This window comes from Chinchilla lanigera, unplaced genomic scaffold (genome assembly GCF_000276665.1).
Source record: "Chinchilla lanigera isolate Chin_1 unplaced genomic scaffold, ChiLan1.0 scaffold00030, whole genome shotgun sequence".
Lineage (NCBI taxonomy): Eukaryota > Metazoa > Chordata > Mammalia > Rodentia > Chinchillidae > Chinchilla > Chinchilla lanigera.
In genome coordinates, this window is record NW_004955431.1 from 18,174,856 (window position 1) to 18,190,102 (window position 15,247).

General features: G+C 46.6%; 1 protein-coding gene across 11 annotated transcripts in view; it reads left to right on the forward strand.

Annotated features, from left to right (window-relative positions):
- The window catches only part of Tcf7l2 (transcription factor 7-like 2 (T-cell specific, HMG-box)), a gene marked incomplete in the record, with an annotated part of 187,618 nt that overhangs the window by 154,547 nt on the left and 17,824 nt on the right, over positions 1–15,247 (forward strand). For 10 of the 11 annotated variants that reach the window (XM_013515858.1, XM_013515863.1, XM_013515865.1 and 7 more), the window contains 3 exon segments: positions 8,603–8,735; positions 10,782–10,884; positions 12,721–12,807. In XM_013515858.1, coding sequence (XP_013371312.1) covers positions 8,603–8,735; positions 10,782–10,884; positions 12,721–12,807 — 323 coding nt within the window. 11 annotated transcript variants of the gene reach the window in all.

Genomic DNA, 15,247 nt, shown 5'->3' on the forward strand with positions numbered 1-15,247 from the left:
GTTTGAAAGTTAGGCCCAGGGTGCAGCAAAACAACAAAAGACATTTTTATGCAGCTGTTTCTTGTAAGTAAATTAGGAAGGTGGTGTCAGATTCTGCTCACTACTTCTTTCTTAAACTCCCCAGGATATAATAACCATTATGCACTTAGAATTTATTCGCAATCAAAATTGGTGATTTCCTTTCCATTGTATTTAGGAATCCGTAGATTTGGGGTTGTTGTGTTGCGGGGGAGGGGGGGTGGCCTGGAAATCATTATTATGTTTAAAAGTTGTTTCGAATTTAAGCTTTCGGATTTCTTCATTTGGATTAGGTTAAGTTTATGCCTGACTCTGTTTTGAAAGTCCACTCTCCTAGAAACAGCTGCACCCTCTTACCCAATTCCCAAACATTCTCTACAAACTCCGACCCTCAACAAGATTGATTATGCGAACACTAATCATTTAATACCCAAGTAGTAGAGAAATATTTGGCAGGAGGGTGGAGGTTGCAGATTCCTGGGAAATTGCTTAGAGCTACATGGCTGGTCCCTTCTCCCTGAGACCTGGTAGAGCAGGGTGGTGGGACAGTCAGCAGGCCTGTGGTGCCTGTCACATCGCCTTGCTGACCTCCAGGCTGAGAATTTTACATGCTGCTGGAGAGAAGCAGGCAGGAAGAAAACCCTGGAAAGGGGCTGCCCAGGGTGGACCCAGGCCTGCCAACCTAGACTTTAGCTTGCAAGTGTCTTAAAGGTTTGCTGGGGGGAGGCACAATGGGATGCTTTCTTTTTATTGGAAAATAAATGAGACTGAGCAGAAATAAATTATGCTTAATGAACTTAACTGGAAGTCATTGTTCAGGAGCCTATGAAAGCGCAGCTTTGCTGGGTTGGACCCTGTCTACAGCGTGCACAAAGCCAGGCAGCTGGAACCCATCTCTGTTTTCCAGGTTTGAATGTTCCTCTTGCATGCCCACCCCAGCCCCACCTTCTTTTGGGGGATTAAGAAAAGGTTAAGACGAGGTGAACTTGACCCTCTGGGCCCTCCATGCTTGGCAGTCCGTTTGGCATGTTACCAGCGGAGCAGTTATGTTATCCCCCTGCCCCAAAGGCCGAGAGCTTAAGTTGGCTTGAGGTAGTTGTATGTCTGTGCATGCATGTGAGACTTGGGGTGAAATCTAACTGCACATTTATCCTCCCTCTTCTTCCCTTGCCCATTCATTTCCTTGCAAGAAGAATTTTAATGCCCATGTGAGTCTGTGGGAAACTGAACTGGCAGAGTAGATGGCAAGGAGAATCGTTCCTTTTCCTCTTCTTGCTGTCTAATGGATTTGATTCTACAGAGGAAGAGAGAGAAGAAAAAAGTCAACCACTGATCGTTTAGAAAAGAGTGAGCGGCACCCTTCACATCAGGCTCCGGTAGTGCTTTGCAGCCTGCTGGGCACTTTCTGTAACACCTGGCTGCGGCGGAGGCTGTGCCACTGTAGGCGGGCATTTCTTCTTTCTCATCTCATGGGCAGATTTCTTTTTCTTACCACCTAGTTTCTCCGCATAAAACTCGGACCCAGAGAAACCTTCCCTCTTATTTACTACTTTTACCAGCAGTGTTACAGCTTTCGATAGACACCTTGTCCAGGCAAATGATGCACCATTAACTAGAGCAAAGCCTTTGACAGATGGAGAAACATTCAGCCGTGGAGGGACTTGGCCACTTAGCCGGGTGGGTCCTGGCTGGGCTTGCACCGGCTATGGGAGGTTCACATTTGCTGAAGCCCACTTGGGGGCCAAGTGATTGAGGCTTGCCCTCTGCCCTCTGCCTCTGTCGATGTCAGAGTTTCACAGGACACCAAAGAAGATCCTGGCCAGCTAGTTTGGGATGGGGTGGCACTTGCAGGCCTGGAACCAGGCTGTGCTCTGTATCTCCTTGTGATCCTTCCAGCAGCTGAGGGGCTGCTTGGTGTCTGGGTTCCAGGTTGATGAGGCCGGAGCATTACCTTGGTTGGCCATTGCACCACTCCGGTGCTAAAACCAGGAGGAGTTGAGTCACCAAAGCGTTGTGGGTGACTAAGAAACAGCAGCCACTCTTTCATGTTACCCCAGCCCCTCCCTTCACCAGCTCTCCATGGTCCCATGATGTGAGGCATCTATTAACGTTTTACTAGTTGCCGCTGGGCTTGCTGCAGCCATGGTACACTGCGTCTGGACATATGCATGGATAAGCTATAAACCCACTTTTTAGTGTAGACCTGGAGTGAGTAGTGTGTCCCGTACCCGCCCCCCGAAGCCAATTTCAAATCCTGGGAGGGCTGGTAATTTAAGACGGCTGAAGACCTTCCATCTCCATGCTGGGAGGGGGACAGGCTGACAAATGCTCCTCTGTGCAGCTTTTGTTTTATTGTGCCGGGCTCCTAAAGGCACTTTCTGGCCCCATTTTTCTCCCGCAGAAAGAGAGAGCCGTGGGGAGGGGGCTGCTGATGGAGAGAGCAGGGCCAGCAATGGCTGTATTTGTTTTCAGTGTCTCTTGATGAATAGGTTGCGGAGGTGAATGGCAAGCTTTCATTCTCCTTAGGTTTCCCCCAGTTATAGGGAGTTGAGGGGTTAGGGTTAGACGGGGGGCTGGCCGAGGGACCCAGAAGTGACTTAATCAATGTTTCACTTGCCAAGTCCCAATTTATGAGCAGTGTGTGGACGGGTGTGTGGGCCCCGGGCCACGAGGGTGGCATGGCCAAGTTGCAGAACACTACACTTAAAGGGTTCTTCAAAGGTCAAAGGTCAGCCACAGGGGCACCCCCTTTCCCGCTGCCCCACACTGTAGTTCCATGAATACTCCAGTGGAAAGGCTTTGTATGCTTTGAAAGCTGCTAGAGAACCTTTTCTTTATAATTTAACTATTCAGTGCTCTAAACCTATAGAACTTAATGAATAAACAGGGAGGGCTTTGCTGTAGGAAATAGCAGCTTTTCCAGGTAGAGAGTAGAAACCCCTAATAATGTGAAGTCAGGTGAGGATTTTGGCTTCTTTCTTTAAAATTTTTTAATGTTTTACTTTTTTTTTCTTTTTTCTTTTATTGTACATTTGAGATATTCAAAGTGACAGCATTCATCGTAGGGAACCTGTACCTGTACATGGTATATCTTACTGCTGCTTTTTTTCTTTTTCACTAAATTTTTTTTGGTTTGTTTTATTTAGTGTTTGCTTCATGCTCTCAGCCCTTTCTTTAGTTTCTTCTTAGCTCAGAACTGACCACATAGAGTGTTTTTATCACCAGGATCCTGCTGGGCCCTGATACTGTGTGTTTGTATTTGGGAAGCAGAGACATCCTATTAAATGGCTTAGCCCCTTCCCCCAGCCCCCGCTCTTAACCAGCCAAATGCTGTAAAAATGCTGCTAAAAATACTCATTGCACTATGGTGAGGGTGTGCCTGGTTTAGCCAGGGAGCCCGGAGCTGCCCCTAGCTTGGATTTGGGGAATGGGGGCTGCAGAGGGTGGGGAGTGGGGATTTGAGGACTGGATGTCCATTCTGAGTCCTGAAGCATCTGTCCAGTTGGAGAGCTCCCCTTAGGCTGACCTTGAGCCCCTCTCTCCACCAGCATTGCAGATACCCTGCCCCATAACTCTAGTCTTTGCAGACCCTAAAAGTAGGGGGTGTGGGTAGGCAGCTGGGTCTCCCAGGCCTGGAAACTACACGCTCCTGAGGTGTGTCACTTGGGAGGCCTTTCCTCACCTGGAACTAGTAACAGAGGCCAGCTGCTTTGCAGGTGTGTTGTGAGGGTATCGTAGACACCTGGTGCTCAGCACAGAGGCTGGGACACAGGTCTGGCTGTACTAGCAGGGGCGACCCTGAGCTGTGCTGCGTGGGCGACGGTGGTGTGGATGTGGCAGTCGGTTAGTCCCTCACCTTCCCCTGGAGCATCCAGATGGGGCCCTGCTGTGGCTCCCTAGGTGATTTGCAGCTGGTAACAGTATTGGGATATATGGGCACTGTTTCCCTCGTTTTAAAGTTCTTTGGAATATTTTATGAATATTTGATTTTTTTGTGCCTCATAGATTCATAGCTTTACTCATTCAGAAAGCATTGAATACTAGTCACTCCGGCTCTTCATGCAGTGTCCCTTGACTGTCACTACCATGATCTTGAGCACTGGTTACTGATTTTGTGGCCCCATGTTGTATTGAAGATATCTTTAGGTAAAGTAATTACCCACAAGTGCTGAGTTTTATGTTATAGATGTTTGCCTTGAACATTGACCTCTGTTTATGAAAGAGGGTAAGGGGACAGATATTGCAAATATCGTAAGCCACTGCCCCTGTCATTGCCCCTCACCCCTGGCATTGATTTGCTTTAGTTTCGTGATACCTTTCTAGAAGGTTGTCTGTACCCCTCCTCCAACAAAGTTACTCTTCACACCGGGACAATTTTAAACCTCATACGCAAGGACCTCAGTAAAGAAGTGGGAGCTATTCAGAGGACAGGGGAAAGGCAAAGGATCATCTTGCTCTTTGAATTTTTTATGTTTCCTTTCTATTAGCTCTAACTCAGAATTTCCTCAGCCTGATTCTGGAGGGAGGTGGCTATCTCAAAGAATCTGCTTTAAATTCTCAGCTCCTAGGTGGGAGTCTTAGTCATTGAGCAGAGTAAAATGATGACTTTTCTCACAGGAGGCATTGAAATGTATTTATTAAAGACCATCTTTTTAACTAGGGCGTGTAACTGAGGAAGGGGGCTCTCCGATCACCCACATACTCCTGGTCCATAATGACTTTGTTACCTTTGAAATAAGGGTTACCATCTGTGGCTGTGTTTTTCCTTCTTTGAATTTAATTGGAGGAGACGAGGGTAGCTGCCTCATCATCATTCATGGTCACTGGATTGTGTGTGCAAATTTTCTTTATATTGCGTGTGTAGCCATATGCCAGGCACTGTACTGTGTATGTGACACCATAAGCTCGTTCAGTTTTCACAACACCTTACCAGGTAGACGTGGAGTTTAGAGAGACAGAAGCAAAGGAAGGGGAAGGGGAGAGAACACGGCCAGACCAGTAGAGCAGAATTCATACTTGGGTCTTTCTTGGATGCTTAGCCCTCATTCTTGCTTCCTGTGTGCTCTAAAACCACTCCAAAGTACGGATATAGCTGAGATAGCATTTGTACCAGAGTTGGATGGATGATTTGAAAGGACTCCCCACCCAACAGCCCCGATTTCTGATTCTGAGTAGACAGCCCAGTGTTTACCTACAACCAGTTCATAGGATTGGCTCTGGCCTGCTCCTAGACCACTTGCAGTTGCAGTTTGGTGGTCCTCATGCATTTGCTGAGGTTGTGCTCACCACGCTGATAGGCTGGGTATTGCAGGTGACCCAAAGTTCTAGAAGATACAACCCTTCATTAAAGATCATAGGTACAGCGGGGCCCAGGAAGGTGCACATCTCACCCCAGTAATGGGCAGAATGAGCTGTGTAAATTAAGGACCCTGTGTAGGTCTCGGGCTAGAGGCATGCAGGCATTTGCAAGAACAAAATCCTTCCGTAATCAAAGAAATCCAGGTGTTGACTGGTTAGGTGGAGCTGCAGACAGACCCTGTGTTTGGCAGATGTGACCAGAGTTCCCCCTTCTTGCTTGGCAGCCGGGTAACTTGGACAGACCCGCCTGGTGATCAGTCTGTCAGAAAGGAGGACCGTATCCTAGGAGGACCGTATCCTAGTAGGACTATCTTTAAAATTTTTTTTCCCCCTAAAACCAGACAGCACTTAAAACTTGCAATCCCTTTCCACCCTTTCCACCCACTTCAACATGCTGTAGATATTTGACTGGACAGGAAAAAATTGAGTTGGTAAGGCTCAGATGTGAAGCGTAACACAAGGGCATGGGCAGCTATCGCAAAGCTCTGACTTTTAAAATCACCCTTATTTGTGTATCTGAAAGGAAGGCAGAGATTTAATTTTTACACCCCACATCCAGCTCACCATTGTCCAAATGCTGTTTTCAGCTTTTTCTGTACGAGCAGAGAAAGAGGCTCCCCCACATTTCCTGTTAGCCCTGTTTGGAAGGTAGCTTGGGATTGGTGCTTCCGTACTGCACCACCAGCTCCGTGTCACCAGACAGCTCCTCCCTAACAGTGACAGTAATAATAATTAGTAATCTCACCATGTGCTAAGTCTGCCCCAGCCCTCCCCACGGGTTCTCTAAGAACTAGGACAAGATTTGTGATTAGAACTCACATCTCCTAGCTTGTGACCATGTGGGTCTCTGGCCTCGGGCCAGAGAAAACGCTCTGGGCAGAACAAAACACTCAGCTCTGCAGCTCCCTAGCACACCCAGGGCTCAGTCCTGAGCCCCACTGCTCAATCACGCTTCTGTTTAGATTTCCTAGGACTGGGGATCTGAACCAGTGACCAGCATCCAGAGAGATGCTTGACTCAGCCAGGATTGATAACCACCGGTTTTGCTGCCCATCACCAGCCCTTTCTGTCTCCATGATGGGTGTTACACATTTGCTTCCTTCCGCTGCTTCCGGCCGTCCTGTTTCCGTGCCACCTGATCACTCCTCTGACCCCTTGCTAATAGTCTTCTCTCCTGTGGGGATGTATGTGTTTCTTTCCACTGTTCTCACTAGTTTTCTACACTTTAAACTGTCTGAGATTTGCCTGCTTTATTTTCATATTAAAGGCTAGATATCTTTCCAACCATACAGAAAACTTCTGGAACGTAGTCTTTCTCTGCCTCTCTCTGTCTCTGTCTTTCTCTGTGTGTCTGTGTCTCTGTCTGTGTCTGCCTGTCTCTCCCCCCACCTTCTTCTCTTTTCCCACCACTGTGGGAGCTAAGTTGCTTATTGCTTCTTAAGTGCTAAACAGAAATGTCCTCTAAATGATCTTTAGTCCATGTCCATGAGCTGCTGGCACTGGCCTGGGGACAGCAGGCAGCCCTTTGGCCTGGTGGACAGGGCTCGGCCAATATCTAAGGGGAAGTTTCTGACTTCCAAAGTTCCCTCTGCTTTGGTGGCTTTTAAACTTAATTGTTTTAATTGCAAAATGGTAACCAGCCCTCTGTGAGCCACTAGCTATCCTTTTGCTCTGAAAGAGAGCCGTTGTATATGGGAATCAGTGCAGCAGGCCATTTGGATGTGTTCTTGCTCTGTAGTTCTTTCTAGATCATTTAGGAAGACTGTATTTTTCTTTGCAGGCATAGCTGTGAAAAGTTAGAAACACTTATAAAAATACCTTCCCCACCACGAACCATGGTAGAAAGTGCTCCCCCTATGTTAGTGTATGCCTTCCTTGCCCGCTTAAAAAAAAAAAAGACAAGAAACATGATAAGAGAACTAACCGCTCAGTGGTCTCTGAACTCAAGAGGCGCTAGTGGGCAGCACTAGAACCTGACTTCTTTTCTTTTAATGCAATTCCTTTTCCTTGATGTTAATGCAAGTTGTGCCTTCCTAAAAGTAATAAAAGGAAATAAAGACACGTTCTAAAATGAAACTTGACTCTAATCCATTCATCATCTAATACTAGCCTCTTTATCTTCGCTGGTACCTAATCTGGTTAAATGTCCCTGTTGTAGGATTTTAGTGAAAATCCTCTACTGGGAATAGGGTTTTTTGCAATTGGATTACTCTCAGTAAATGGCCCAGTAGTTCGCTTGTTTCAGCTTAATTTTTTCTTTGTGATCTTGCTGGGCTGAGTTATAGCACAGCATAGAGGGAGGGGGGGGACTGTGCTGAGCCGGGGTAGGGGAAGAGGAAAGTGATTGGAAAAGCCTAGAGGTGGCAACTGGAAACATATTTAAAATGCTTTTTTTTTTGCTCTCTTTGTTTCTCTCCATTGATCCACCCTGCCTAAACATGAAACTGCTTGTACTTTGTTTGCTAGAACTGCCCACTTCTAAAATGCATGCCTTTTATTAGCCCAATTCATCATCATCCAGTTAATTTATTAGTGGTCCCTGATGACTTCCTAATGAAATTCCTAATGAATCAGGGCTGCTGTAATCTGCATAAAATATGCAGGTGCTTGCCAAGCAGTTTAGAGCTTCCTGGTAAAGTTCACACTCCCACCCTAAGCCCCAAAGCTGCAAGCAGGGTTTTTCCTCCCCTCTCTGGGCCGGGCTGCAGCCTGCCCGCCGTTCTAAGCACAGGGAGGGGTTAGGAGGTGGAGAGGGAGGCTGGCTGAGTGGGATCTGGGCCCTGCCGGGTTTCTTGTAAATGAAGGTTTTCCTGGCTGGTCCCCGCGAAGCCTGCCTGCCTCCTAGAGGTCCCACCACGGGGCCCAGAGGTAGGAGCTTCCCCCCTAGGTGCAGGAGCACAGTAGGCCTGGGAGATTAAAGTCCCCACTTCCGACTCACCTGCTGCTGGGAAAAGTGCACACTCTCCGGCTGCAGGATGGGGTGGTGCCGGAGGAGGTATTTGAAAAGCCAGGCTCAGTGGGCAGGTGAAAATGGAAGCACAACAAGAAGTGCCATTTTCAAACTGTCTCTAACTTTTAAACGGGTTGGGGAGCTGGGGTGCGGCAGACTTGAGTGCCTCTCACAAAGCCAAGGTGGGCATAGGCCGCAGGGAACCACGGGCCCTGTGCGCTCAGCGTGCGGCTGCTGGGACGGCCTGACAGTGTCTCTGTTCTTTTCCTCCCACAGTCGAACAAAGTGCCGGTGGTGCAGCATCCTCACCATGTCCACCCGCTCACACCTCTTATCACCTACAGCAATGAGCACTTCACCCCGGGAAACCCCCCTCCACACTTACCAGCCGACGTAGACCCCAAAACAGGTACGTCCGGGCGGGTGGGGAGTGGGTGGAATGGTGCGGAGGGGCTGCAAAGCCTGACAAGGGTGTGGCTTCCTCTTCTCCTTTGAAGAAATCCATCTGTAGGCAGGAAGAACTTTCTTAGAGAGCCCTCTCTGAGACCCTGGCTGTGAGTCCCTTTCTCAGAAGTGACTAGAACTCTGAGTCCCGAACAGACTTGGAAACATCCTCATAGCTCCTCGTCTGCATCTTGGGAGAATAAGACACCTAACTGCGTGGCTTCTCTGAGCTCTGGTCACCTGACGGGGACTTGCTGGTACAAGCATTTGCTAGTTCATTTGGGGTCTTCCCCCTCCAGGAGGGGGTATTGTCAAGCCCATTTTGCAGATGGGAAACTGGAGTTCAGGAAAGTTTCATTATTCTGTCACAGAACCACCAGTGAGGTCTCAGGCAGGAGCTGCCGAGCTGTCTTTCAATTCTTTGCACGCATCTCCTGTTCCTATTCTGATTGTTCATTGACGGCTTTTTCCCCAGTGGGGAGATGAAGAGAAATCAGGGTAGCCTTGTAGCCCTCCCTGCAGCTGGACCCAAGACCAGCAGGCAGCCACAGTGGCATGGTCTTAGGGGGACAGCCAAAGCCTATGTATTTCTTGGAGGCTGGACCTTGTGCTGCCTATAGGCTTCTCTGTCCAGCTTGTTGGTGGGAAGGATGCTTTATAGTACGCGCTCTGTGGCCCTTTCAGGGAGTTGTTGGTGTTGGTTGAGGTGGGCCGCCTGGATGAGACGACCTTTGGTGAATGAAGCCGCACACTACTTGTCCTCCCTTGGCTGTGAGCCCCCTTGGTGCTGGCGTGGGCCCAGCCCGGTGCTTGCGTGTCTAGAGGAAGTGGCCGGGCCCTCCAGCCCCCACCCCCGGGCTGTCACGTGAATGGTAGCATCAGCGTCTCATTTCAATAATGGCAGTACAGGGAATAGCTTTTAAATGGTTATCGTAAAGCATATGATTAACGTCTGTGGACTGTTTACTTTTCCTCTCTGAACATTCTTTCAAGTGTGCAAATGGCTCGGTGTAGGGTCCAAGCCCAGCTAATCTGTTTGGTTTTTGTAATAGAGAAAAAGCAATGTCTGTGTGAAAATGTCACCCAGGGAGACTTAATTTACAGATTAAAAGCTTCCGGAATGAATTTTTTAAAAATGAAATAGTTTTCATCCACGAGCATGCAGCCCATTCCGTTCAGTGTTCCCGTCAGCTCCTCTCTGTGAGAATTGCTCCTAGCTCTCCTGCGGCAGGGTGTGCTCCTTGAGAACAGAAGTATGTGGTGGTATTTGTGTGGTGGGCATGCTCTTGGCCCCCTGGTCTGCAAGTGGGACCAGTGCCCACAGGTGACGCCCTCCTCTAGGGTTAGGCTTCCGGAGCCAAGCACATCAGGCTCCTGCATGTCCCTGTCTGTGCAGTTCTAACTGTCCCAGGGATAAGACACCAGACGGCATGTGATAGTTCTGCAGCCCATCTTCCCAGTGGGCACTTAACACTGAGGTACCTCTTGTGAAAGAAAGCAGGGTAACTTTGCAAGCCACAGCTCAAAAGGCATTAGAGATCAGAGTAGTAACTCTCATGTAGCCAAGTCAGTGAAATTAGAGGGGGTGAGGGACAAGTTCTAAGGGTAATTTGTGTTACTTGTTCACCTACTAGGTGCCAAAGGAATTTGTATTACTTATTCACCTACTAGGTGTCAAGCGCTTCAGTTTTTTTGTTTTTATTACAGTCAAATAATCACGTCAAGTACCTGAAGCCGGGATATCCAAGGTGGCATTTTCAAGTCTGCCTGTTTTGAGCCAGTATACCAGTCCCTCTAGAATGAGATAACTAATTATTTCACTTGAGGCTATGAGCAAAAAATGAGATTAAAAACTAGCTCAGGACACCTCTTAAGACGAGAATCATGAATGAGCTCCTTTGAGGATTCCAGAAGAGATGCTTCTCTTCATCCTTTCCCTACTTCCATCTCCTGACTGCTGCTCTTTCCCTCTCTCCCTTCTGTGTACCTAAAATGCTGCTTCTCCTTCCAGGAATCCCACGGCCTCCACACCCTCCAGATATATCTCCGTATTACCCGCTATCGCCTGGCACCGTAGGACAAATCCCCCATCCGCTAGGATGGTTAGTACCACAGTAAGGAGTTCCATTTTTTAATTTCCTTTTTGTTTCTTATGTGAGCATGCTTATTATTTAGTCTGTGCTCGTGTGTGTGTGTTTGAGGACAGGGCTAGTGGCTAGGATGGGGAAGATGCTGCTGAGGTGGGAATATAAATGAATCTAAAGCCATTCTGATGAGTTATGGATGGTGGAACCCATGGTCCCCAAAGACTGAATGGACAAAGATGTCTTTAAGACAATTCGAGAATGGTTCCCCACAGTGAAGCTGATCATGGCTCTTCTTCTCAGCAAAGCCCACACTAGTGGGCTGAGGCCTCCCTTTTAGGTGTTGCCTATGTAGGGGGAGGGGAGTGGGAATAGAAGCAATCCCATTGTGAAATCCAAGGGTAGGAGTGGGGTTATTCTGTCTGAGCCCCAGTCCTACCCTGACCGTTACCCCCAAAGTTGACAGTGGAAAGTTCTGTCTGCTGAAAATCTCAGCACCTCTCTGAGATTCTTTGCATGTCAAATGCTTCACCCAGCTCTGAACTGTGGGAGGGACAGCTGACAGCCTCGTTGTGGTATGTCATTCAGGGCCTTTCTGCCTGTCTAAATCATCTGACTGCCTTCTACAATTTCAAGGTGTAATTTGATTTAAAATCAAAGCAGAAAGCCCTTCAATGCATGAACATAGCATGTGGAATCTGTGTGCACGCATAGGTACATGTGTGTTCACAAGCCTGAATGTAATATGTTTTGTGATTGTTTCTGTACATATATTTTTCCATGTTTGTCAGTGATCTCTAGTCTAAAAAACACAGGACAATGTGTTACATGCTACAATAAATAAATGCAAGTAAAACTCTAAAATACCAATCTTTGGGAAGACAGCTTTTACTAGCCTCAAGGAAGATAAAATTTTAGAGTGTGATCTACTCTCCAATTTTCTCCTTAACTTTTCTAGGTAAACGATTCTGTACTTTTAAAAAAAAAAAAAAAGATCAGATTATGTGGTACCCATACCAAATACCAGTCCTGGGTGCAGCTTCTCTTTCTTGGGCTACTTATTTTTGCCTGTTCAGTAGGATAGACATGAGCATGAGCTTGTGACTCATTTCTTCCTGCATAGATGGGGCTAACCCTTGACAGTTGTCAGTCATCCTTTGCCCTGATTGGCTAATGGGGAGATACTGAAGCCTAGATAAAAAGGAATAGCCAACTTAGACAACCCTCTGTCAGGAAAAGTTGTGTGTCTTTCATGAGGATGCTATTTTGCATGTTGCTGTATTTTTTAATTATTGTAATGAGGTGTGATTGTCTATTGGTTACCCACAATTCTTCTTGGGGACTCTCCCCCCGGTAACTCTTGTCAACACTTGTTAATTTGACAAAAGGCTACAAATTAAGCTCTGTTAATTTAATGTTTTCTCACCGAGATCTAAATACCGAAAGAGGCCCAAAGCGCAACTGAAGTCCTTTGATTCACTGTACTTTATTTTGGTATAAATTTACATTCATTATTGTTTTCCTTTGGATGTGTAGCCCTCAATTAGTGTGATGGCTCCATTAAAGCAAGCGAGACTTCGCCTTTAATTATTACAACAAAACACCTAGTTTCAGCTTGGGGAGAGGGTCTCTATTGACATAAGCAGAGGTTATAAAATTTAATTAGCCATTCCTATCAGATTTATGGCATTCAAATTGTTCTGTGTTTCTTCCCTTTGATCCTTCCTGTACAATCCCCAAGATTTTTGTTCTGATCAAATGAGAATAAAGCTTACTGTGCAGAGAGAACTTTTCCCTGTTCTTCTTTTCCTTGTCCCCACCCCAAGCCTTGTTTCCAGTCTCTCACTTTGGACCCCTTCTTTGTAGGCAAGGTCAGCCAGTGTACCCCATCACAACAGGAGGATTCAGACACCCTTACCCCACAGCACTGACCGTCAACGCTTCCATGTCCAGGTGAGTTCAAGAATCAGGGTCTTCAAACTCCTAGAAAGTTCTCTAGCTGGGCATCAGGCCACCCAGGGACTGTAGCTCCATGAGGTTTTAATAGTTCAGAGCTGATGGGGCATGAGGCTTTACTTCCAGAAAATACTGAATGCTTGCCTGAACTTCCAAGATAAGTGGTGCCTTCCTTCATTGGATTTTTATGAGCCAATCAATGGAGTGGTATGTTTTCAGAAATTAGAAAGGTAAGAGAAAGCAGTTAGGACATATGGAGCTTTTTAAAGTATCATTTCCCTGTTATCCTATACGGGATAAGAACAGAGAGGGCCTATGATACAAATAGTTTGAGGAATGATTATTCATCTTTGCAAAATTCAAATTCTGATTGAGGGTCAACCAGAAAGCCAGGCACCCTGCCCCACCCCCCAAGTAGCACTGTGCAGGAGAGACTTACTGTGAGCCACGTGGGCACTTTGATGTTTTCTAATAGCACTCTTTTGAAAGGTCAAAAAGCAAAAGATGAAATTGTTTTCAATGGCAGGTTTTACTCGGTCCAGTACAGTATGGCCAAAATATTATCATTTCAACATGGTATCACTGGGCAACAACTGTTAATGGAATTCTACCCTTTTTTGTACTTAGTTTTTGTAGTCTGATGTGTATCTTATACTTACAGCACATTTCAATAACCACTTGTACCTGGTGGCTACCATATTGGCCTGTGCAGCTCTAAGTCTTGGAAAGTTTTTAAAAAAAGTGTGTGTGTATACATTCATGTGTGTTTATATTTAAGCCTATATATACGACATACACACACTCCTCATGTTCCTGTTTTGTTCTCTCTAATTAATTCTGGCTAATTTTTCAGTCGCTGCTAGTTTATTTACAAACTGGTTGGCAGCAGTATGTTTAAGTAGTCTCTAATTGCTCCTAATGATAGTTTTATTTTCTGTTCATCTGATTTTCAGTCAAGTTAATTAAATCGGTGGAGGTTTAGACTTTCCTGATGGTCTGAAACAACCAATCCATTTTGATGATAGCACCTAATTAAATTAGCATGCACTACACAGCAAGGATGCTGTGCCCAGCCTCTCCTCATTCTCTGTGGCCAGCATGCAGAGCCAAGACTAGAGAGAAGTCTAGCGGAGCAGGCCACAATGCCTCTTGCCACTTCTGGGATAGCAGTTTTGGCAGAGGGAAAAAGTGAACATCACACCCATTGAGAAAACACACCCTAGCACATCTAGCATTTATCATTATGCCATGGATATCATATAATTATAAAGATCCATTTCCCTTGTGGGATATATCATCTAAATTTTAAAACCCACATTAGCTAGGCGGGAAAATGCTTTTTTGCGTTTACCCATCCAGGGGGAGGAGGAAGGTTGTGCTCATTAAATAATGTCATCACAACCTCACAGAGCTCGGGAGCGAATGGGGAGCCTCCCAGGAGGACAGCTGCTCAAAATGCACAGCTCGCCCTCCCTGCATCCCTGCCCTTCTGTACCACACCTGGTCATCTCCGGTGTTTGTTTACTCTGCGCATCCCGTGGTCGGAAGTGGTGACACAATGGTAGGACAGGGATTGAGGTTAAGCTTATCGATTGAATTATCATTAGGAGGTTAGTCAGTGATTTATAGGTGGGCAGGGGGGCTTGGAGGAAAGGAAGGCAGCAGAGTGAAGAAAGGTTAGGGGTTCGAGGTGTGTGGGGGTGGAAGGGGGGGCAGCCGATTCCCCAGGTAGGCCATATGAAAGGTAGCTAGTTAAAAAGCGTATACAGCAAATTAAATACATTATTGTGGTAATGGGGCGACAGAAGTATAGGTCTATTATACTTATGGCAGTTATAGCAAATGTAGGCAGCTTGCCCTGTTCCGGAACACCCTTTGATATTCATTCTATTCAGCAGCGGGGCCAGGACTTCTCAGAATTAAGTGATGGGTCATTATACTTTAAACACCATGGAGAAGCCTAGATTGGCAATTAAACAGCTCTTGCTGACACTCACTTGTGCCACCCTGTGACCCCCTTTAGATTGAGATGTTGGAGCTCCGGGCCCTCAGCCTGCTAAATTGGTGCAAGGCTCTTCTCCTGACGAGAGTAGGCTCTGAAATCTGCCGGCTTCAAAGGGAGTGAGATCATGTATAAACCATAATGTGGGTGCACCGTGGCTCACAAAAAATAAGGCAGGAAGAGATGAAATGTTACAAGTGCAAGGGGGAAAATGAGAGAATAATGACAAACCTAATGCAACTCAAAGCAGGATTGTTGCACGGGAAAATGCATCCCACTGCTTGTGCATAAAATCAAGGCCGGCAGATGACATCCAGTTAACAGAAACGTGTCAACAGTGAAGTAAAGTGCGAGGGAGAAAGAGAGAAGCCCCTGAGACAGCCAGAAACAAAAATTAGTTGTCCTTAACAAGTTAAGATTCATCATTATATTCTG